The sequence below is a fragment of the Spea bombifrons genome, chromosome 12 (assembly GCF_027358695.1).
Source record: "Spea bombifrons isolate aSpeBom1 chromosome 12, aSpeBom1.2.pri, whole genome shotgun sequence".
Classification (NCBI taxonomy): domain Eukaryota; kingdom Metazoa; phylum Chordata; class Amphibia; order Anura; family Pelobatidae; genus Spea; species Spea bombifrons.
The window spans coordinates 3,794,111-3,818,332 of record NC_071098.1 but is presented as its reverse complement, the minus strand read 5'-3'; the positions used below and the strand labels follow the sequence as shown (position 1 = coordinate 3,818,332).

The following is a 24,222-nucleotide window of genomic DNA, read 5'->3' as shown; positions in this document are numbered from 1 at the left end:
CAGAGGAAAGAAGCCAAATGTACGTGAGGAGGCACTGGGAATTTTTATTTGACAATTATAAGAATAATGGGGTTTATTTACCCCGTTTAATTCATAAGCTAATTTCCTGCTGTTTCTATGCACATTATCGGGGATTTTAGGGCTGTAGAACCCTGCGATCCCCTCATACCCAGCAAACATTCTGCTCTCCTAGAAAAGAGGGGCATCAGGGGAGGAGAGAGGGGCATCAGGGGAGGAGAGAAGGGCATCAGGGATTTGGGGCCTAAAAAGGAACTGACCAAACCAAACAAGGACACTTGTTGTGAGGTAATGGACAGTATGCAGTGACTGATTTCACACACATACTAGCCGGATTCATAATGCAGACCGACGGCCATTCTATCCCCTCATACCTCCGGCCGCAGGAAGCAAGTGCAACTAAACCAGTGCTACCTGTGTAACAAACTAGAATGTAGAAAACCACAAGTCCCAGAATGCAACGAGACTTCCGAGAGCCTGAGCCACTGTCCACGCATGCGTAGACTCTATGCAGCGCTGTATATTTACATCAGGAAAGGCAGGTGTCAGTGACAGCTGCTGGTGACACCCCGGGGCGAGTGGAGGCGGGGCTATAGGGCCTGTCAGCAACAGGCCGCATCTCGGCAACGTTGCTCACGTGACCCGCGGGGGGCGTTCCTTGCGCGCGGTTGTCAAACGGATCGCGCGGTAGCGCGGGAAATCCGACGATCACACGGGGAGGGGGCGCGGTGATGACGGCCAATAGGACACGGCACTAGGCCGCCGGTGAGAAGCTGCAATGAACGTGGTACGGTTGGTGTGTCGCCACAAGACGGCGCTGGGCCTGGCCGCCCTGTTCATTTTCGCCGTAGTGCTTCTCTACCTGGCCAAATGCACCTCGGAGAGCCTAAAACCCGTGGGGCCCCGGGGGCTCCCTCACCAGCAGCCACCGCAGTCCCGTCACTCGCAGCAGCAGCCTCACCCCGTGGGGCCGCTAGAGAAGAGCGTCTCGGCCTTCCTGGCGGTGCTGATCGTCAGCGGGCACAAGAACGCGGAGCGGCGGAGCATCATCCGCAGCACGTGGCTGTCCGCGGCGCCCCGGGCCGGGGAGCTCTGGTGCCGCTTCGTGCTGGGGACCGCGGGGCTGAGCGAGGAGGAGGCCGCCTCGCTGGAGATGGAGCAGCAGAGACACGGGGACCTGCTACTGCTGCCTGAGCTCCGGGACTCCTATGAGAACCTGACGGCCAAGCTGCTGCACATGTACGTGTGGCTGGACCGCCACGTCCACTACAAGTTCGTGCTGAAGGCCGACGACGACACGTTCGCCCGGCTGGACCTGCTGCTGGACGAGCTGAGGCCCAAGGAGCCCCGCAGGCTGTACTGGGGCTTCTTCTCGGGCCGCGGGAGGGTCAAGTCGGCCGGGAAGTGGAAGGAGAGCGCCTGGGTGCTGTGCGACTACTACCTGCCCTACGCCCTGGGCGGGGGGTACGTGCTCTCCTGGGACCTGGTCAGGTACCTGAGCCTCAGCAAGGACTTCCTGGCCCACTGGCAGAGCGAGGACGTGTCCCTGGGGGTCTGGCTGGCGCCCCTCGAGGTTAACCGGGTGCACGACCCGCGCTTCGACACGGAGTACAAGTCTCGGGGCTGCAGCAACAAGTACCTGGTGACCCACAAGCAGAGCATCGAGGACATGCTGGAGAAGCACCAGACCCTGGCCAAGGAGGGCAAGCTGTGCAAGGAGGAGGTGAAGCTCAGGCTGTCCTACGTGTATGACTGGGGGGTGCCCCCATCCCAGTGCTGCCAGAGGAAGGATGGCATCCCCTGAGCCCCCCATGGTGCCCACATCTATCCGTGTGCCAGAGGATGCCCCCCAGGGGGCAGGAGGCTCTGGTTCTTGGGTTTGTTGGCACTTTGGACTCTGGACTCCAGAATATGGATCCGCCGGATATCTTTTAATTTATTTGCTCATAGTCTGAAGCCTTGTGCGGCGGCTCGCAGATCTGGTGGCCCGCTAGCCTTTATGGTGTAATAACTCCCGGGGGTGGGGGACTGCGTGTACCCCGTGGCTCCTGGGCTATAGAATGACCTGAAACAGATCTACTCATCCAGCCAAAGGACGGGGTTAATACAAATGGCGCGTCAGCCGCATCTTGGGGATATATATCTCTTTATATATATGTTGATATTTATGGATGTTCCTTTTGGACGTACTGTAACTGTGAACGATGTGTTTGTACTTGAATCTCGAGAGAAATCTGCACCTGAGCTTCACCCGCAGCTTCCAGCGTTACAATGTAACTGGTATTTAATTTGTTTTTATATTTGGATCTGTGAACTCCTAGAATGTAGTTAATTAACCCCCCCCCCATCTACGTACAACACGACTGTTCAGGAGTCGACCGATTTTAAGTTAGAAACCTTTTAAATTAAGAGTTTTTCAGCAATGTGAGTTGTCCTCCTTACCTGATTGGGTAGCACGTTAGCTGGAAATCATACATTTTTCTTTATTAATGTAACCCACACACGTGTAACATGCGTGTTATAACTGTAAACGACTGGATTTATCTGTAACTTGTCCGGGGCCAGTATTACCCCTTACTTACATGGGTCTCCCCCCATGCAATGTCCCCCCCAGCGTTGAGTATTATCCATGCAATGTCCGCCGTGCATGCAGCGCAGTTTCCTTGTGCAGGAAGTGCTGCGTGCCAAGCCATAGCAGAAAGCTTAGCAGGAGAGTTGGGGTTTCAGCTCCCCAGTGTTCATTATGAAGCTCTTCATAATGTATATAGGAGTCAGTTGGAACCACAGCTCCCCGTTTAGAGAATAAACCCCCAAACCCTTGGGCTGTGTAAGGATCCTCAGTTCATCGGACCAAAGCCTGCCGTGAATTTACTGCTCGAACCAGCGGCTTCCCGATGGAGCGATGTAAGCGTGTAAATCCGTGTTGGTATATGGTGGGCTTCTAATGCACGTATTTTTCCTTTCAAAGCGTTTGGGTCTCTGTTTACCGTTCATGATAAATTTAACCAAAAACTGGAGTTGTGGAGCAACGGGTGTAACGGCGACATTACTTTATAGCGGCTGCGATGTTAAACCCGGTTGCCGTCGTGTGATCCATATTGTACGAGTTTTATTACGTGTGTCATTCAGTGGGCTGGGAAATCCTGAATGTTGGGGCACAACCGTTTGGTCTGCCCCTCTGTAACTAGTTGGGGTTAAGATAATGATGGTATTTCTACGAGGTGTTATTTTCAGGCACCGTATTTGCTTGATTATAAAGCTTCCCCCCCCCCAGAAAAAAAATCTGAAAAAACTACCTCTGATTAAGACCTCAGATCCGTGGCGCAGCCAACTAAGCCCAGTGACTTGTCCCTTAACGCTCAATGTCTCCCTACCTTCTCGGCCGACCGCTTCCCTGTCTCCTTCTCCGCTTCTTTTTTTGCCTCTTGTTCTTCTGTCTACTTTCTTCATCAGCTTCTCCCCGGTATCGGCTCCGTTATCGGGGTACTTCTACTAAAGGGTAGAGCCGCAGCGTACACCACAGGGATAACCTCTCCCCAGTTCTTCCAGTTGGGGGAGAAAGGTGTTCGCTGAGGTTCTGCCTTTTTGCCAAAGTATCTGGATAAAGCCGACAGCGGAAAAGGAGACCAATAAAAGTGAGGGAGTGGAACTAAAGCAAAAATGGGGGGGTCATCTTATAATCGAGCAAATATGGATAGTTAGATTAGCGGAAAGTGACCTGCTCATCGTGTATCAAATGTAAGCCATATTACCTCTGGGGTAATTATTCTGCAGGGCAAAGGTAAATATTAGGCCCAATAGCTTTTTTTTTGTTAGAATATCACAGCAGAAAGTGGTAAATGTATAAAGTATTTATTTTAAAATGTCGTTATTAATTATCCATGTAAGATGTCGAGCTTTTTATTTATTGTACCCTTCCACATAGGCTCTACATTGGTAAAGCTTGTAACGACTGAACGTTCTTATGCTAAATGCAACTCTAAATGCATGATTTTTAAACAAATAAAAGAAATTCTTAAAATCTTTGGTTTAGTTTTTAATATATTAAAGGTTTCAACGCAAACCAGACTCCTAAAATCTCTCAATGGATAACCCGGCACCCTGCGCGTTAAAATAAAGTATTGACTATTACTCATACCGTTTTTTAGTGCGATATTATAGCCCCCAACGTCTATCTTTGTAGTCCGCACTGAAATGAAACAATTGTTCAGAATGATGATCTAATGAAATGTGCGGGTAGTAAAGTTATTGCTCACAGGTGTTAAGATTAAAGATTCTTTTTAGGAAGGCAATCTTTTGTTTTATTACATTCTTAATTTTGTTCAATTTAAATTCCAAAGCTTAATGATCCAATTAGCATGTTGTGAAGGAAAAAAAGCCACTAAAGAGGGACGGTGACCTCTAGCGTCATGCTGGAGATTTGTGAGCTTTACATGTATAACGGATGTCATTCAAAACTCAGATTATAGAGGATTTCACTGATTGGAAAACCGGCATGACATCATAAAGGAAGATATCATTAAACGCGTGCACTCATAGCGACACGATTAGAACTCATATAACTGAAGCAAAGCGCTTGTACCAAATAACCGTTTTACCATATTATTTTTCTGGGCCGCTTTCCAAGTCACCGCCGATCTTCAGAGACACCTAAAGAAGCTCCCCCGAGACTCTTAAAAATAGTAACCCTTTAATAGCCCATTGTGATGATTCTATGTAGCGACCTAATCTGTTAATCAAGTGGCCGGTTGCCATGGAATCGTTGATTTGGCATTATTTAAAGATACAATTAAGTCACCTGCACTCAAGCAGGAATATCAACCATAACATACTGGAAGTCTTGGAATAGGAAGGAGTCTGTGAGACTGTGTGACCCCGAGAATCTGCTGGAGAAGATGGATCTTTTTTTATTTCATAGAATCTGATTACTTCTGACAATAATTCCCTGGTTTCCATTTGCTGTATAAACCTAGGCAGGGCGGAAATGCGTCATCTCTTAGCGAGCTTTAAAATCCCGATTGTTATATACACCAGAGACACGACACTCGCTTCCTCCATGTCACCAACACGGGAATCAAGTGTTGAGGCCAATGCGCGGTAGCGTTATCTCTAGTGTTTGGAACCCGGATCCCAGTGACCCCTGCAGTTACTCATCACTTCCTGCTTCCAGGCTGAGGGGCTGGTGGATTGTAGAGCACCGGGTACACGGCGGCGGGGCAGGCGCCACATATACAGGTAACCGGAGTGTGTGTCTTTATGTATATATACATTACGCCCCCTGAGGTGCTTAATGATGTCATACGTGGCCCCGTGTGGTATAGTCGTTCTACTCTGTCCTCATTGAATATTTGCCAAGTGTCTCTGTTCAGGCGAGACAGTCCCTGTTTGGGCCTCAAATCCTTGATGCCCCTCTTTCCTCCCCTGATGCCCCTCTTTTCTAGGAGCTCAGAATGTTTGCTGGGTATGAGGGTATCACTGGGTGCTACACCCCTAAAAGCCCCAATAATGTGTAATTTATTTGGCCATTAAAATGTTATTGGGGTGGGGGGGTGTCTTAGTCATATTGGGGAGGAATATCAGGCAGGATTGTGCGTGTCGAGAACAGATGTCTAGACGTGGTGTGACAGAGCGTCAGAATTGGCATTTTACTCGGCCGGGGTACCTGTCTGATATTATATACGCACAGGGAAACTCTGGTCTGTTGTGGTAAAGGTGTCGCAATCACCATGGCAACCAGTAGATTACTTTTCTTTGCTCTGCTTTTACCGAATTGCATCAGAATAGTTCTTTATACGTAACCCCCGTGTCGCTTCACACGATGCCACATCAGTCCTTTTCTCGGGGTTTCATACGGCTGTTCTACTAGCTATTCTGTTGTGTTTCAGATATTTTAAATTAATATGGAACAGCAAAAAAAAAAAATCTTTATATTTCTCAGGGTTTTGCCCTCATATTTCAGATAATTGTATTAACTGCAGCCTGTGGCTATACGAGACAAGGGGATGGCGTCTTTGTTGCCGTAGCAGCAGACAAAGAAAAAAAAAGCTTCCGTAAAGTTTTTGTGTTGTGGGATGTTTACGCTTTGCGTAATTTGAGCGACGCTTTCCAACTATAATCATTCATAAAACACCCCCTTGTTATCCCTCCCCGTATTCCTTATTTCCTTCTCTTGGAACATTCAGCATTCTGTTTTACGGATGATGATGTAATTGTTTTCTAACACGCTGTCATGGAGTGAGCCTGATCCCTTTGATACTAAACCCTGAGAAAAATACTCGACCCCTGAGATCCTTTCCTCTTTTTCCGTTAATTTATTTCTGTGTAGAGCTGGGGACCTGCCGGCAGGTAATAGAGAGCTATGACATCATACCAGAACTCAGTAGATAAGTGGCACATCCTCCCAGTAGGAGTGGTAGAAGCTAATACAGTGTTAGCGTTCTTCTAGATAAGCTGGTATTGTGGAAAAGTAGAATTTGTATATTATTAAAGCCTTATTTTTTCCCTTTTTCAGGTGTTTATAAACATTAATAACCCCAAGAAGAATGATGGTATCCAAGCAAGCGTTCCTTTTCAGCCTGGGCTCTCTCTACCTCTCTCTGCTCTTTGTGTTTCTCCTCATGGACGTCTACGCCCGGCCCGCCAACAATTCCGCCTTGAAAGTAAAGCCCCAGGACAGTAAAGATGAGAACGAAATTTTACCCCCAGACCACCTGAACGGGGTGAAGATGGAGATGGACGGCCACCTCAACAAAGAGTTCCATCAGGAGGTTTTCCTGGGTAAGGAGATGGAAGAATTTGACGAGGATTCCGAACCTCGGAGAAACAGGAAGAAGTTATCCGCCATCTTTACAAAGTAAGTCCGACCGCCACTAGCGTCCTCCGACCGCCACCAACGGAAATAAAAGTCAGTTTACTTCCCGGCCGGATGTTTGCAGAGCTTTTCAGAGACCCGGCTGGTGTTTGTTGGACTCCGGTGGGAAGGAGTTGCCAAATGTCTCAGACTTCTGTGAATTGTTTCTTTGCCTTTCCTAAGCATTCCTTTACAAAGATAAGTGCCCCTCTTTCCTCCTCCCCCTTGTGCCCCCCCCGATGCCCCTCTTTCTTCCTCCCCGATGCCCCTCTTTTCTAGGAGCTCAGAATGTTTGCTGGGTATAAGGGTATCGCAGATCTCTACAGCCCTAAAAGGCCCGATAATGTGTATAGAAACGGCTTTATAAAATAGAATGGGGTGCCGTTTGATCTAGGACCGGTCCTGCGGGGCTGTTCCTGGTATAGCGCAGTGCTTAGTGAATAGCTCCCTTTGTGTTCGTTATCCGTATAGTTGGGACCGGTTCCTGTAACTCAGACAGCCGCGTTACATCAGAGTTACATCTAACCGCCTCTGTGTGTTATGAATCACAGGGGGGGCCCCGGCCGCTGGAAACCAAAAAAGTAAATCCCTCCCCTCCCCGCCGTGCCACGCGGGCCGTTCGTTTATACATCTATGAAACCGCGCGCCGCGTCCCGGAAACCGATAACCGTTTCTTATCTCAACTCCCTCGATCTTTTATTTATTAGAAATCGCAGCCTTTAATATGTAACGAAATTGAGGGAGAAAAGTGAACTTTGAACATCCAGGAAAGTATTATCGACGTAACCAAAGCAAATATTCCCCTTGTTCTGAGAAATCTGCCCCTGCCTCTTCTGTGGCCTCTTCCTGCTGGGAACGCGGCTCGATGGGGCAGATTATTTATTAACTTGGATAACCCAAAAGTCCCTGCGTATCGGGGCAGGTAATCGCTCTGCGCACTTCGTCCTCATGGCGGGCGTTCAGGGAAGGATCTCTCTGATCACCGCAGGATGCCACGGAACTGGATCTTTTTGTAAAATGACCTGAATGGAGGGTTTGTAGTGACTCTGAGAAAGAGCGCGAACCCACTTCTATCCCAAATGTTGTTTTATAATGAAAGCAACTCTTCCCAGTTAATTTCATCATAAAAAGCATTGAGAAACATGACTGAGAGGGTCATAGATAAGGGGAACGGCCTCCCAGCAGAAGTGGTAGAGGGTAATACAGTGAGGGTATTAAACATGCATGGGATAGACATACGGCTCCTGAATCTAAGACGAGACCAACGACTGATTAAGGACACAGAGGAGGCGTAGATGGAATGATTTCGTGCCATCTTTGCAGGGACAGTAAAAGTATATTAGAAATGGGATAAGGAAGAGTTGTTTTGCTGCGTTGTTCCTGCCGCCGGTGGCGGTTCCGTTTCTCGCGGAGGGGTTCCGTTTCTCGCGGCGGGTTCCGTTTCTCGCGGAGGGGTTCCGTTTCTCGCGGCGGCCGGTTAACGTGTCTGGGGTGGGACGCGGAGACAGTTTGTTATGAATGGGGTCCGCAGGTGTCGCTCGTTACATGCGGTTTCCTGTAGAGGTCGCGTTGCTGTTCATACAACAAACATCAAAGAGAGAATTTCTACGCGTTCCGTAACACGCAACGTATCTTTATCTCGAGTGATCCGAGTGCCGTTCCACTATATTCAGCATCGCACAAAAGTGTGGAATTTTCATTTATTTTATTAAGATAGAACCACAAGCACAAATAAAATATATATATATATATATATATTTTTTTATGTTTCAGAAAAGATCCCTTTTATACGACTGATCCAGTTTAAAACACAAGACATTAGGAGGCTCATTCCCTTATATGTAGACAAATTCCTGGTTCCCTGTATAAAACAGAATAAAGGTGGGGGGGCGGGGGTCACAGAAACTTTTTGGGGGGGGGTAGTAAAAATATTAATAAAAAAATTATAATTCATTTTTTACTATTCCATTAGCTTTGCTTTCTAATGAAATGTAAAGCTTCAGAAATATTATATATATATATATTTTTTTTAGCACAGACTGTGTCTGCATGAATCAGTGCCTATTTTTACCACGCAGGAGACGAACGTCTCAATACTCATCAAATGTCACCCAAATGTCACCATATACCAAAAACATCAACTGCTAAAACTTATTTTCGTCTGCTGACATGCGCGTGAGCCCTCGTCGTATGAATACTATATATATAAAGTAATTCCTTGGTACCAACGACGCGTACGTTCTTCATGTTTATATAAAGAACAGTTTTGTACCGTCCCAACATAATCAGCGTTATAATAAAATAAAAATAATAACATTTTATTAAAATAAAAAAATAAAAACAGGAAGCACAAGCTGTGACAAAATGAGGATATCTGTTCATTTATTTTCTAATGATGCCGTTGGAAAGAAATCCTCTCCGTGATGAGTCCTGCAAATGCTTCTCCCACCAAAGAAATGACCCCTGATTAACACTGAAGGGGCAGGTTATTGCATCAGAGAGCAGGTCGTTTCTCCCGTGGTTATGGCGTTGGAGAAGCGAGCGCGTAAGACGTAGAGGGTAAATGTCAGCGCGCTGGTGTGCATGGATCAGTACCGGTGCCTTCGTCCCGGTGAGTCTTATTCCTGTAACGCTTCTCGTCGTTTCCAGGGTGGACCGGAACAAAGACAAACAGATCAGCGCTCAGGAAATGCAGCGCTGGATAATGGAGAAGACCGAGGAACACTTCCAAGAAGCCGTTAAGGAAAATAAGATGCATTTCCGCGCCGTGGATCCGGATGGTGACGGTAAGCAGAGCACCGGTCGTCGTGGACGGAGCGCCGGCGGTCGGGTGTGGGGGTCGTTATTCATTTATCACGCAGGGAGATGTTTTGGGGGGCTGGAATAATATCCCACAAATGTTTTTGGGGGTTTTTGTATAATTTGATGCCGGGGCGAGTGTTGCATCATACGTTCCGAGTGGCCACTCTTTAGGGACCGTTGGAAGCGCCCAGAGATGCTCATGCATGTAAACACCCCTGACTTGGACATCAAACACCTGAACATGGACCCTCTTCCCCCTCTTCCCCCACAGGGCACGTGTCTTGGGACGAATACAAGATCAAGTTCCTGGCCAGCAAAGGCTTCAATGAAAAGGAAGTGGCGGAAAAACTGAAGAACAACGAGGAGCTGAAGATCGACGAAGAAAGTAAGTCCCCAGCGCACAATATTACTGGGCGTTCGCCCGCTGTACGGGTATACGATGGGTCCCCCTAGGGCGAGAACCCGTCCCGTCGTATGCATTAGGCTAGCCTGGTGGTAAGCTCCCGAAGCGCATGCGGATTACCGACAGGTACACCATGTCACCAACTTCTTCCGTGCCCGGATTGAGTGGCGGCAGGAAAACGAAGGTGTATCGCAAAATCTCTGAGTGTCTATTTTAAGAGCGTAAGAAAAAAACTTGCGGTTTTGAGAGAATAGTAAAAAAAAAAAAAAAAAAAAAAGACTAGATGAATTGGTTTCTCGTAGATTCGCCGCTAATGCAAACGGCAGCATTTCTTTTTTTGTCGATAAACGTTTTCTGTGGTTTAAAAACTACAGAAGAGGTGCTTTTTTTTTTTTTTGTAGCTGGGATCCTTAAAGATTACTTTTTTTTTTATATTCACATCCCCAGCTGCGTTCTTAAGACTTTGCAAAGCCTTTCTGTAACAAAATGTGTTCTTTTCAGATGCATTAGCCCAATAATTTTCGTATCTCCTCCGTGTCCATCCCTGCGCCCCCCCAACATTTTTACTGCTTTAACTTAAATTTAGTAAGCATAGTTTTGTTTTTTTACGTTGTGTAATTAATACTTTATCTTCTTTATGCATGCACTGCAAGAATGGCAGTATTGCTTGAAATACAAAAAATAATGGCCAAACGTAGGGGAAAACTTTAAAAGTTTGAGGTCACTAAGCGTTTTGTCAACTAAAATATGAAACGGATCAGAAATACAGCACATGATATTGCGTCAAACCCTGAGCGCTCCTGGGTTATAACCTGATTGGGCTGGAAAAGACGCAATCCCGTCAAGTTCCGTTTAGTCTTTTGAACTTTGCCCCCAAAATTGCGATCAGTAAAAACAGTCCTTTTGGTTTCCATGGTTCTACGTTTAGAACTTTTGCCCCAGAATGGCCCGAAGTAGTTTTGACTCGTAGTCGGTTGCTACGTGGATCTCGTCTGTTGAAATAACACTTTTTTTTTTTTTATCCCTCAGCGCAAGAAGTGTTGGAGAACCTGAAGGACCGATGGTTTCAGGCGGACAACCCCCCAGCGGACCAGCTTCTGAACGAAGATGAGTTTCTGTCCTTCCTGCACCCCGAGCACAGTCGAGGGATGCTCAAGTTCATGGTGAAGGAGATCGTCCGGGACCTGGGTGAGTAAAGAACCGTCCGTCCCCAATAGGGAGAAACATAATGTATTCTTATTTAGTGAGATCAAGAACTTGCATGGTCAATGGATATTCACGATGAAGTGCGGTGCTCCCTCTAAGGCGACTGTCCTCAGCTGGAGTCATTGGCGCATGGCTGGATAAATCAAGAAAGCTACTCCCATAATATATTTAACTTCCAACATGTGCTGCAGCTCTCATATAGATTTTATATATATATCTTACTATTAATGATAATGGGAACCTCGGCGGTCGCTCCCTTCCCTCCATTACTCGGCTCGCTCGCTTCTGAGCGCTTTGAATGAGTCATTTTACTGGAAGCCGAGCGTTTGCCCCGCTGTATGATAAACCCGTACATAAGGTGCATATTACACGCCGCACAGCTGCCGATGTGGTGAATTCACGTACGTCTCTACATACGCCTCGGCTTTCTAGGCTCATGCAAATATGTGACTGTAAAAAAAAAAATAACAATAAAAAAAACAGAAATGGGTTAAAATTGCTGACGCAACAGATGTTTGAAAAGCTCTGGTTTTTATGGCTTGATAGACAAACAAGATAGTTTTAAGAGCTACGTTACTGTATGAAGGTTTATCGGGGATGTTACACCTGCGCTGCAGCTTCCCACCTCGTTTGTGGTCTAAGAAAGAGACTGGGAATAATAACAATCTGCCCTGTGTATTTGTTCATTAAAGCTCCCTCTCTCATATAGAAATATTATATATATATATATTATGTATTTTAAAATATAGATCAGAATGGAGACAAAAAGCTGACGCTTTCCGAGTTCATTTCTCTGCCCGTGGGGACCGTTGAAAACCAGCAGGCCCAAGACATTGACGACGATTGGGTGCGAGACCGCAAGAAGGAGTTTGAAGAAGTTATCGACGCAAATCACGATGGAATTGTAACTATGGACGAGCTGGAGGTGAGGAGGTGGCCGGTGACGTGTGTGCACATAGAACATCACATATATATATGTGTGTGTGTGTGTGTGTGTGTGTGTGTATATATATTACACACACACACACACACACACACAAATATATTAGTATTCAGAAGGCTTCACGTGATCTAAGATGCAAACTCGTCATTTTCTAACGCTTCTGTTAAGCTAGAAACTTTGACCTTTTTCTAGTTGGGCCTTTTCACTGTTTATTGTGATTTGAGCGAGAGGGGTAACTCCACGCGTCCCGAATGAGATATCTTCACCATAAGAGCGGATGAGGCTGTACCCCGGGAGGTCCCTCGGCGAGTCTTGCCTTTTCTAATACGAGCGTTCTTTCGCTTTCTAGGAGTACATGGATCCCATGAATGAATACAACGCTCTGAATGAAGCCAAGCAGATGATTGCCGTGGCGGATGAAAACCAGGACCACCATTTGGGTCAGGATGAAATGCTGAAGTACAGCGAATATTTCACCGGCAGCAAGTTGATGGATTACGCGCGCAACGTCCACGAGGAGTTTTGAGCCCCCCCTGACCGCGCTCCCTAAGAGATGCCCCTCTCTTCCCCGTCCGCTGGAGGAGTCCCGGGAATGTATCGAGGACGACTCCTGTAGCCGATCGGGAAGAGCGATAACACCCGTTTTGCTGCTACTCTGCCTGTGTGTTCTTCGTGTGCGTTATTGAGTGGGACCCTCGCCTTCCCCACCATGGCAGGATTTGCACATAAGTACTGGCTTTTGTTTGCTTCGGCCAATTCCTCCCCTCTGGTCTCCAGCGATACGGGGAGAGCCCGCGGGGGTCCGATCACTCTCCGTTATTCCTACACTCTCAGTGTTCAGAAAGGGTCTTGGATCTCTTATGGAAATGACTTCGGCCGGAGGCTGGTGATTAGGGAGCCGTCCGTGTAACATGTATCACGTTAACGTTCAGTTCCTAACACGGGCTGATCTGTGCGTTTTGCTTTATGTAAAAGATGTCATATTATCCAATGGCTGTGAATGTCAGAGTCCCGAGCGTCCTGCGGGACGCCGTATCCAGATCCTGTAAGGATAAATCTCTATCGATGGAATCTTCGAGGAAAGATTTGCAAGAATTCTAAATTTGGGACAGTCTGCAAAAAAAACAGATTATTCCAGAATCACAGCTGTTCTTATTATCGATTTAAACATTTTCTGGGGCGTAGAAACCAGCGGCGCAACTGTTGGCTGCTTCGCTTTTACGAGTTTGCCACAGGCTTTTTTTTTCCATTAATATAAATATTAATAATCGGTTGTCAGCCGGCTTCTGGCCGTCGGTTACCACAAAGTTTCCGAGCGATACGTACGGATCTTTCCCGTCATCCATTGCCCTTTGTTGCGTAACGTTGAGCTCTGAAGCAAATGTTTTTTTCCCCTCCGATGATCTGACCACATGGGATTTTTTTTCCTGAGATGTGAGTAAAATGGAAGTTTAATATTTTCCCCCCCCTAACTGGTCAGACAGAGGTGGTGATCTGACAGACGGGGGCCGATCGTCTTCATAAAGCTTTGTGTATTAAATGTGTTCACGGGGTATTCACAGGGAAGTCGAATTACAGAACCAAACCTTCGTGCGATATTAGAATTCCGGCAGTTAGCCTTTTAACTGCAAAATAAACTACAAAGGTCCTCGTGAACCAACCGGTGACATCATCACGGAACGAGGAAGTAATCGGAGTTCTACAAAAAGCCGAAAACACAATCATGAACCACGCAATCCTCTCAATATGGAGTTTTTAATCAATGTAGATACTTTTTATTGGACCGATTGTAGGAAAAGATGTCAAATAAGCTTTCAGGGCTTCGGAGGTCTCTTGTTCAGATGGAAAATATTTCTAACCGAAGAAGAGACCTCTGAGGTCCTGGAAACGCACGAGGCTTTCTCTTTTTGACGCTGACTACAGATTCCATCTTGTTTTGGACCAATACCACTCTATACGTCTATTGATAATTAATCCGCCTGATGAGCAGAAATATCAGCTTCTCGAGCAGAAAGAAAATTTGTGGTTTTTGTCCTTTAATTTTATTTTTTTGACTTTTTTTTATGTGTAATATGTCATTCATATTAATAAAAATATATATATTGTATATCTGTGTCTGTGAAAGCAGAAACCTGTATTACCGAGACGTTACGGAGCAGCTGCCGGTACAAACTTTTTTTTTTGTTTGATTTTGTGTGATTTTTATTTTTTATTTTTTTTTAAATTCTTATCTTGATGTGCGTATTGTCGACCTCAAACACTAAATTATATGTAAAAACCCTGTCCAGATTGTGTCCGGATTATTATTGTTGGTTTTTATAGCACCATCATATTCTGCGGCGCTGTACAATTTATCACAGCATCTCTCACGGCAACAGATGCTTCTTAAAAAGATTCTCTGATGTTTTAATGTTTAACCTTTTGTTTACTAAAATCTGTAAAATTTAAAATCAGATTTTTGTCCATCTGTCCCCCCCCAAAAAAAGAGGAAATATTGTCTTTAGGAAGTTTATTTCAATGGAGTTTATTCACTATTCATTATGAAGGATCCGTTCATTTTGCTGCTTTTTACAGATTGAGCCTCAGCCGGCCACTTCTCACAAAATTTTAGATTTTTAAAGAATTGATTTTATTTATTAATAACACCTACTAAAACTTAAGATCATTTAACCAGTCCACTACTATCATTAACCCTATAACTCTAAGCTAATTTTGACCCTCTTTCTACCATCCGTTGGTCTCAAATTCCCTATTCAACTTCTTCTACCCGTTTATTTCTTGTTCCCGTGGCAACCGGACGGACGAAAAATTTAAAATGCTGGGCAAATTCCGCCCGGAGACTGACAGATTTTGGTGAATATAAAGAAAATTTGCCGTAACGCTTTCTTCAAGGAAAATTTTGCAAGAATTCTAGATTTAGGAAAGTCTGCAAAAAAAAAAGCAGAAAAAAAATATATCCCGGAATTACAGCTGTAATTACCAATTAAACATTTTCTGGGGTCTAGCAACCAGCGACCGAGTCTATCATTTTCCGATACTTCTCGTTTCAGGGTTCTTTTCCCGTTTTCTGGGTTTTTTTTAGGGGGGTTAGGAATAATTGGGTTCGGTTGCATGAATGCTGCAAATTACGGCGTGAGAGCTTTGTAAATGACGCTCGCTGCTCCTCATACCGGCTTTACGCTGAGAATCACCGTCTGTCACACCTGGAACCAGATATTAGTAATTTCCTCTCTAACTGCTGAGAAAGCACTTTTGAAATGTCAAGATTTTAACCGCCGTACGGGGCTGCATATTTCTGCAAATACCAGCGGAATGCAAACTATCGCACGTCGACGTCCGTCTTTCCATCGTCTCCGCCGTCCAGCAACATCGTTGCCAATTCTTACAAACGCAGATCGTCTCAAGCAGACGAGAGTCTGAAAGGTGAGCTTTTATGTTAATCAGGAATACCGGGTTTCTACCTTTATGCCTAATTATTCTTTTTATTTCTCGTTGAGTTTAACCTACACTTTATCCTTTGTGTTCCAAACCTCCAGTGACTATGTTGTCATAGACGAAGCCTCCTTAACAATCTGTTTTCCTATAAATAGATACAAGCGTAAGGCTTGATATTTTTTTTCCTTTTATCTCCTTTCTGGCATTTTGATACGATTTATTTCTAAGAATAAAGATTACGTCACTTCTAACGATCCTGACTTTGCTACTTAGTTAACGAACCCCCCCAGTACCCAATAATCTATTCATAAATTTACATTTAATTTATTTTTCTATCCAAGAAATGTTTAAAGAAAAAAATCCCCAAATGCAAATAAGATGAATACGTTGTAAGGAGTCGAGACGTAAAGAAGTATAAATGAACATTGTGGGATTGTAGCACGAAAGCCCTGCCTCCTCATTTGCATATCCCGCAGCCACTCCCCCCCAAAAAGGTTTATGAATGAAATGTCATCGACGTGTCACTTCTGCGATTGTCAGTTCCTCTTCACTAACGAACCTCATCCAACAAGAGAGAGATGCCGGGTATCTACCTGCTATCAACCATCTTGTTGGCCGTCCCGCTCGCCACCTGGGCATCCTGCCCCGGTCACCAATACCCCATACAACGATCCGGGAGAGAGATCTGCTGCGACTACTGCGGTGCAGGTAAGACGGTGATTTTATGGGGAAAAATCATTTTAAAAATATTATTTTAATAAATTTTTTTTAAAAAAGCTTGAAATTTTTTTAAAAAAATTCTGTAGCCTTCTATAGGAGAAAGAGAGGGATGCCGGAATATTTTTCTTCCTATAAATTTATATATAAACCTATGAAGGTTTATTTTTTAAATCGAATATTTTTTGAAGCACTCGATACTTTGTTACCCATCGTTGGTTCTAAAGATGCGGTCAGAAAACCACCAGCGGAACCTTAAAGGAGAAACGGGAGAAAACGTTACTCAACTAGATTTTTAGGCTTTTATATGAGCTTTTAGGTATTGTGTAAAAATTTTATTTTATTTTTTATGCCCATTTTCAATTTGCAATTGGCATAAAGTGGGGGAGGAGATCCTTTGGGGGTAACACCTTTTAATGTGGTCTCCAGCCATCCCAGCCATCCTATGCATGTTTAAATCCCCTCACTGTATTACCCTCTACCACTTCTGCTGGGAGGCTGTGCCACCTATCTACCACTCTCTCATTAAAGTAAAATTTACTTTTATTCCATCTCAGTCTCTGATCCTCTAGTGTTAGATTCCGGTCTCTTGTTGTAATCTTTCTCCTCCTTTGAAATAAACTTCCCTCCCGTACTTTGTTAAATCCCTTTATATATTTAAATGGTTCTCTCCCATCCCCTCTCTCTCTTCTCTCCCCGTCTCTCTCTCCCATCCCTTCTCTCTTTTCTCTCTCATCCCCTGTAGATGATATCATTTCTAACATAACTTTTATTTTTTTCACGAATAATTCGGATTGTTGCAGAGTGGGGAATGTATTTATGAATGTTCCTAATCCACTCATTATTTCAAGATTAATTACGGTAATAAAAAGTGCTACTTTTGATCTATACATTCTGCTGACCAAGTTCTATTTTTATTATGTTAGCGAGCCTTAAGCGCATTGAAAAACCTAGACCTAAAGTTAGTAAAAACCTTAAATATTGAAAAAAAATCTATTAATAATTAAATATATTATATAAATAATTAAAACTCCGATTCCAATCAGAATTTTACTAAAATAACATCTCGAGCCTTGCTTTATGACTTGGCATCTGCAGAGTTTTTGGGAAGAGGATGACGTTTCAGGTCATTCTTGCCCCTCCCCCGCCTCCGGGTATTATTGTACGTTGAATACATAGCGATATAAAATATAATATGAAAATAGCGTTTTTGGAGCATTCGCTAAATTCTGCTCCAAATTTTGGGGAAACTCCATTAGAAAAAATGATGGCGGCGAGCGAGAGAATGAAGGAATTTTGTACCTGCGGCAAAAAACAGCGAAAACGATTTAATCCATCTTAGTAAATGTCTTCTCAGCCCACGAGTTCTTGCTCCTCGACACGTGAATCATTTTAGCCGTTACCGTCGCCCTGGGAAACGCTCCTGCAGATAAAAACCAAAAAGTTCCACTTCCTGCTTACCAGATTCTGTTTCCATAACGTGAAAAAAACCCGCCGTGATACAAGTGATACAACGTTATCAGAAGTCCCGAAAACCCCTTTTTTTAAACTTATTTTATGTTTTAAGATTCAGAATCAGGCAAGTTTTCTCACCACTTTCTCACATTTTTGGGGTTTTTGCACCTTTTTTTAGGGTTTCGCCCATTTTTTAGGTTTTAGCACATTTTTTTAGGTTTTTACATTTTTTTTAGGTTTTCGCACCACTTTCGTGTTTTCGCACCACTTTTGACAAGCAGGAGATGTATTTGGCTGAACGCAGCTCCTGAAGGCCAGCCAGAAGGGGCCGGGGGGCAAGGAATGAGGCAAATGGATAGAGGGGGGGGGATGAAAATGTTTTACATATACTGTAAAGTACATAGGATGGCTGGAGTGTCCCTTTAACATGATGAACAGATCTTGGAACGAAAGGTTTTTACCTCAGTCTCAGGGTCTCGGGGTCTCAGGGTCTCGGGGTGAATGGACGGGTTCTCAGGGTACATCACCATGAGAATATAGCATGTGGCTGCGCATATCCAGCCGCCGGCCACCGGCCTTAAAGTGCCAGGTTAAGATATAACCCAGCTGATTGCGTGAATGATAGCGGCGGGGGATTAGTGATGTCATATGCCTGACGCATCATAACTACCAGTTATAATTATAACTATATTCCAGTTAGATAACTCGCCATTTCTAACCTCACAGATATCAGCGACGGCGACTAACAATATATATATTTGTGTTTTTTTTCATCTCCAGGAGAGTATATTCTCAAGGACTGCACGGAAAAGAACTCAAAGCCCAAGTGTCTTCCTTGTCCTCAGGGGCATTATAACCCCCCCAACACGAGAAACCCATGTCTGCAGTGCTACTACTGTGACGCCGGTAAGCTGGAAGCGATAGATGATCTGCAGCGTGTATCACTTCCGTTCACTTCCACCATTACTGGTATCAGCAAATCTGTTTCCTAAAATATCACGCTGCTGATACACCCTTTATCATACTATCTGCGGTAAGCAATAGAATGACTCAGTCTTAATCACCCAGCCAGAATCTCTGATTTTTATCACCAAAGAATTCCCCGTTTTCTTGCTTTAATAGCCAAGCTGCAGAAGCCTTTTCTTGGGCATCGGTTCTCGCGTTCTCAGTTAAAATGATTTGTTGGCAGGACCTCCAAGGTTTATTCAAAATGTTTTCCAGGTTCGAACTCTGCTTCCGTGTATCATTTCACCGCTACCAGCGTTATGAGCTCTTCTGTTCAAAAACAATGCGATGACATACTGTGTTACCCGGATACTTAGTCACCCAAGTCTGTCTTATTATAGAGATAGATATTTTCATACTTTCAGATCGATGTTGTTGGGGTGCTGGCTGATCGACTACATACAGCCCTGTATCAGTTATATTACTCTATACAGCACTGGGGGTTATATTACTGTATACAGCCCTGTATCAGTTATATTACTCTATACAGTGCTGGGGGTTATATTACTGTATACAGTGCTGGGGGTTATATTACTGTATACAGCGCTGGGGGGTTATATTACTGTATACAGCGCAGGGGGTTATATTACTGTATACAGCGCTGGGGGGTATATTACTGTATGCAGCGCTGGGGGTTATATTACTGTATACAGCGCTGGGGGTTATATTACTGTATACAGCGCTGGAGGTTATATTACTGTATACAGCGCTGGGGGGTTATATTACTGTATACAGTGCTGGGGGTATATTACTGTATACAGCGCTGGGGGTTATTACTGTATACAGCGCTGGGGGGTTATATTACTGTATACAGCGCTGGGGGGTTATATTACTGTACACAGCGCTGGGGGGTTATATTACTGTATACAGCGCTGGGGGTTATATTACTGTATACAGCGCTGGGGGTTATATTACTGTATACAGCGCTGGGGGGTTATTACTGTATACAGCGCTGGGGGTTATATTACTGTATACAGTGCTGGGGGTTATATTACTGTATACAGCGCTGGGGGGTTATATTACTGTATATAGTGCTGGGGGTTATATTACTGTATACAGCGCTGGGGGTTATATTACTGTATACAGCGCTGGGGGTTATATTACTGTATACAGCGCTGGGGGTTATATTACTGTATATAGTGCTGGGGGTTATATTACTGTATACAGCGCTGGGGGTTATATTACTGTATACAGCGCTGGGGGTTATATTACTGTATACAGCGCTGGGGGGTTATATTACTGTATACAGCGCTGGGGGGTTATATTACTGTATACAGCGCTGGGGGTTATATTACTGTATACAGCGCTGGGGGTTATATTACTGTATACAGCGCTGGGGGGTTATTACTGTATCCAGCGCTGGGGGTTTCTATTACTGTATACAGCGCTGGGGGTTATATTACTGTATACAGCGCTGGGGGTTATATTACTGTATACAGCGCTGGGGGGTTATATTACTGTATACAGCGCTGGGGGTTATATTACTGTATACAGCGCTGGGGGTTATATTACTGTATACAGCGCTGGGGGGTTATATTACTGTATACAGCGCTGGGGGTTATATTACTGTATACAGCGCTGGGGGTTATATTACTGTATACAGCGCTGGGGGTTATATTACTGTATACAGTGCTGGGGGGTTATTACTTTATACAGCGCTGGGGGGTTATATTACTGTATACAGCGCTGGGGGTTATATTACTGTATACAGTCCTGGGGGGTATATTACTGTATACAGTGCTGGGGGGGTTTTTACTGTATACAGAATATTTATTTCTGTGGTACTTCCCCTTTAATTTCTCACTTGTAAATATAATATAATAATAATAATAATAATAATAAATATGTTAGTGATGGTGAAACCATTTGGGGAAATATGGAGGTTGTGGCATTTTCACTAAGTTTAAATCCTGGTTCAAAGTCTCCGTTGGTCGCTGAGCGCAGATCTCCGCTGGCGGATCCGATGTTTTCGTGATATTTTATCAGAGACTAAACAGAAAATCTTACAAATAAACATTTTCAAGGACAATAAAATTTGACATGATAAATAAAAAAAATTACCATGTTCCTCCAAGTGATAATGCCGTCTGTATTTGTCGCGGATGTTCTGCAGCGACGGGGAGCATCGAGGAGAAGCCGTGTGACAAAAGCTCCGGGGTGGTGTGTCGCTGCCCAAAGGGAAGCTCCAAGAAGAACGAGAGGGAGACGGCCTGCCGGTGCGCCAGAGGACGGCAACTGGCAGCAAAAGGCAAGTTTGGTGAATCTGGCCACCAACAAGCTGGGCAACAAAGTATCCGCCACCATCCGTGTTACATGTCGTATGTCGCTGTCTTTATTACAGAATGCGTGCCGTGCCCGCAAGGACATTTCTCCAGCCAAGAGAACAGCGTATGTCAGCCGTGGACCAAGTAAGTGTGACGGGAACCGCGGAACCTTCCGATTATCTTTAAACGGAGACAGTTGCCCCCCGCACCTCTGATCTGATTTAAAGTTTTTGAACCTCTGTAGCACGCTTTAGGGCATATGGATTAAAGAGAACCTTCTGTGACATTTACACGCTGACTGGGTCCATTGTGGGCTCCATTCCTTTTCTGTGCGGTCCATTTTGGTGAATGTCTATTGAGCAAGATTGGTTAATGTGAGCTGATTTTTGGGGCCACCCTATTCCTGGGCCATATTGGCTGCCCCCCCCAGTCTAAAGGCTGACAATCCTCCTCTGCAATTATAATTCAGCCAAAAAATATGAAAAAATATAACCCAAAGCTAATGATGAAGATGTTGAGCCATTTGGTTCACGTTTCCCATCAGATAATGGAAACAAAGTTACTAACTGTATCTTAGAACAATCAATTATAAGAATAAATAATGAATTAATAATAAATCAGGATAATAAAATGGAATTGTTTCATTTTTTTAACACAAACTTAACATTATAATTGTATAAAAAAAAAAATCTGCCAAAAAAAATAAAAAGGTAGACAGTTGTGGTTTCGCCCCTCGATTTCCGCGAGACTCCGCCGTTACACGCATCATTTCCCTTTCAATTTTTTTTTCATCCTGTAACAGCTGCAGCGCTGGAGGTGCAGAGATACAGACGCCGGGGACAGACGTTTCAGATGCGATATGTACTAAACCCACCAGCCACCAATGGACCTCCGCGGCCCAGCTCTCCAACCACAGGACCACGGGAACGGCTTCCAGCAGCTCCAAAAGAAACTCTTCCCACGCCAGCGTCCTCAACAAGGAGGACCACACAACCCTCACCAAAAACAATGACGTATCGATTAAGGACGGCAATGTTCCTGGACCATTTATGAATTGGGGTCAGTAAAATCCACAAGAGGTCCTTGGTCTCCACCGGAGATTCCACCAGATGTTTCTAGATGATCGCTCGTTCCTCCAGCAAAGTTCCTCTAATTTGCCATTTAGAACTCCATGATTAGGATCTCTGGACGGACTGCGGGCCGTCAAAACCTAAAAGGGACAAATGTTTTAGATGACAATTTTGTTTCCATTTCTGTTGATAAGGGGGGGGGCGACGACTCTTTCTTTAAACCACGACCCCCTCTTTATTTTGTGTAACTGTTTTTTTATTTTGCCATCACAGGTACCCTGTGGTTAATTCTCGTTGGACTCCTTCTGCTTTTCGTCTCTGGGGGAATCACCATAATGATGGCCATACGGTTAAAACCCAAAAAGGGGAACAGAAGATTGTATGTTAGTAAGTGTAACGTGTAACGTGACCAATGTAATACAGAGGGCCTTGTGTTAGATGCCGGTGGCTGCTCTAAGCTACAATGTGAACTCGATCAATAGAATTATTTAAAAGGTTTTCAGGGTGTAGTCTATTTATTGCCCCTTCCTCGCATTCTCTCTGTGGTAGAGCATAGAGATACAGGGACCTTACACTCCCAACCAAGCAACTCTTACATGCGCCTCTCATTTTTTTCTCTTGAATTTGCTTTGTTGCTTTTTTCCCCCCTTTCCCCCCCTTTTTTCCCCACTCACTCACCCTCTCTACGCTGTAAACCATAGGCTCAGCTTTCTCAGTTGCAACCAATGCGATGCCATACTGTGTTACTCACTTAGTTACCCAAGTCTGTCTTGTCCCTGCGTAACCAGCGGCCTCTAGTGGCTGAAGAATGAATTGCTGCCCTACTGAAGTCTGTCTTATTATAGAGATGCATACATACAAGTGTCTCTTATGGCTCCCTAATGTGCCATATGGAAATCTTTTTCTGTCCAACATACACATTAACAACTCTGCAACATGTTATAGATACAGAACTGTAAGAGGAGATGGTAAAACCCCAGTTTTTCCCAGTTTATGGATTTTAATGGGTTAACTCTATCACACTTGCTTCTAAGACATTTCTTTTTCTCCTCTTTATTAATTCAGGAAGGTGCAGACTCCCTGTACAGGAAGAAAGCTCCAGCTCCGATTCCAGCCTTGCCAAGCAGTGCTCGGTGTGATTGGGAATCTTGCGCATGGATATAATCACTGGTATCCAGTGAGCCTTTATGGACTAAGCAACGCAAAGATCAAGATGACCGCTTTGTGACATGTTCTCCCGGAGTCATCGTTGACACATCGCCATGTTGCAAGCGGTTGCTTTTCTATGATGTTTGCAGCTTCCTTGGCATGTGCCGATGGGTGCAAAAGACTTCAAATCTGTAAAATGGCAATTTTTTAAGGGCATAGAGGAAAAACGATCAAATTAAAGGGCATTATACAAGGAAGGGGCGTCAGACAGTGCTGTCCTGGATCTGGCCTAGGGCAACACCAAAGATAAATATGTCGCTGACTCCACGCGTGTGATTTTCTTGCCTTCTTGGGAATTGCCCAAAATTTCTCTTTTTTTTCTGGTTTTTGATGAGAACTTGAAAAATATTGTAGATATATAAATATATAAGTAGATACTGAATAACTTCCTAGTACACGTAACACGTTTATGACATGTAAAAGGTGCCCGTGTAGATTAGTAAATGCAGCGTCTCTGTCACCAAGACAACCCCAACAACTACCTGTATGATGTCATGTATGACAGATTGACATTTAATCACCAGAATGTGGATGCAGAAATATAACTTTTTTTATATAACTGCCAGCATTTCAAATTACCAAAAAAGGGCACTTTTGTAAAAGGGGTGTGGTTAGGAGAGAGCGTGCAGGGGGAGGGGCTTTACATGACTTTTTATGTGATGTTGTGACCTTTATATTGCTATTTATGCAATAAAAAGTATTAGAAAAATAATGTATCTTATTTTATTTTGCTCTCTGGAATTTTTGATCACTAATGAAAATGTACGAGCTTTGTGTCAGAGCTCCTTCAACAAGAAAAATGTATATTATTATGTATTGATTTATATGGTGCCATCATATTCCGC

At 44.3% G+C, this 24,222-nt stretch overlaps 3 protein-coding genes across 3 annotated transcripts; all 3 read left to right on the top strand.

Moving 5' to 3' along the window:
- Positions 1-628: 628 nt before the first annotated feature.
- On the top strand, positions 629-1,924 carry B3GALT6 (beta-1,3-galactosyltransferase 6). Its single transcript, XM_053452077.1, has one exon. It carries the CDS (start codon positions 797-799, stop codon positions 1,820-1,822), a length of 1,026 nt encoding a protein of 341 aa, XP_053308052.1. The 5' UTR covers positions 629-796; the 3' UTR covers positions 1,823-1,924.
- A 3,218-nt stretch (positions 1,925-5,142) lies between these two features.
- SDF4 (stromal cell derived factor 4) lies at positions 5,143-13,460 on the top strand. The gene is made up of 7 exons (XM_053452076.1): positions 5,143-5,253; positions 6,530-6,871; positions 9,518-9,654; positions 9,942-10,055; positions 11,103-11,261; positions 12,029-12,204; positions 12,572-13,460. The coding sequence occupies exons 2-7, from the start codon at positions 6,561-6,563 to the stop codon at positions 12,746-12,748; spliced, it is 1,074 nt and encodes a 357-aa protein (XP_053308051.1). The 5' UTR covers positions 5,143-5,253; positions 6,530-6,560; the 3' UTR covers positions 12,749-13,460.
- A 1,909-nt stretch (positions 13,461-15,369) lies between these two features.
- TNFRSF4 (TNF receptor superfamily member 4) lies at positions 15,370-23,400 on the top strand. Its single transcript, XM_053452388.1, has 7 exons — positions 15,370-15,441; positions 15,531-15,645; positions 20,948-21,082; positions 21,176-21,242; positions 21,901-22,157; positions 22,442-22,555; positions 23,234-23,400. Exons 1-7 carry the CDS (start codon positions 15,370-15,372, stop codon positions 23,305-23,307), a joined length of 834 nt encoding a protein of 277 aa, XP_053308363.1. The 3' UTR covers positions 23,308-23,400.
- The last annotated feature ends 822 nt before the right edge of the window (positions 23,401-24,222 follow it).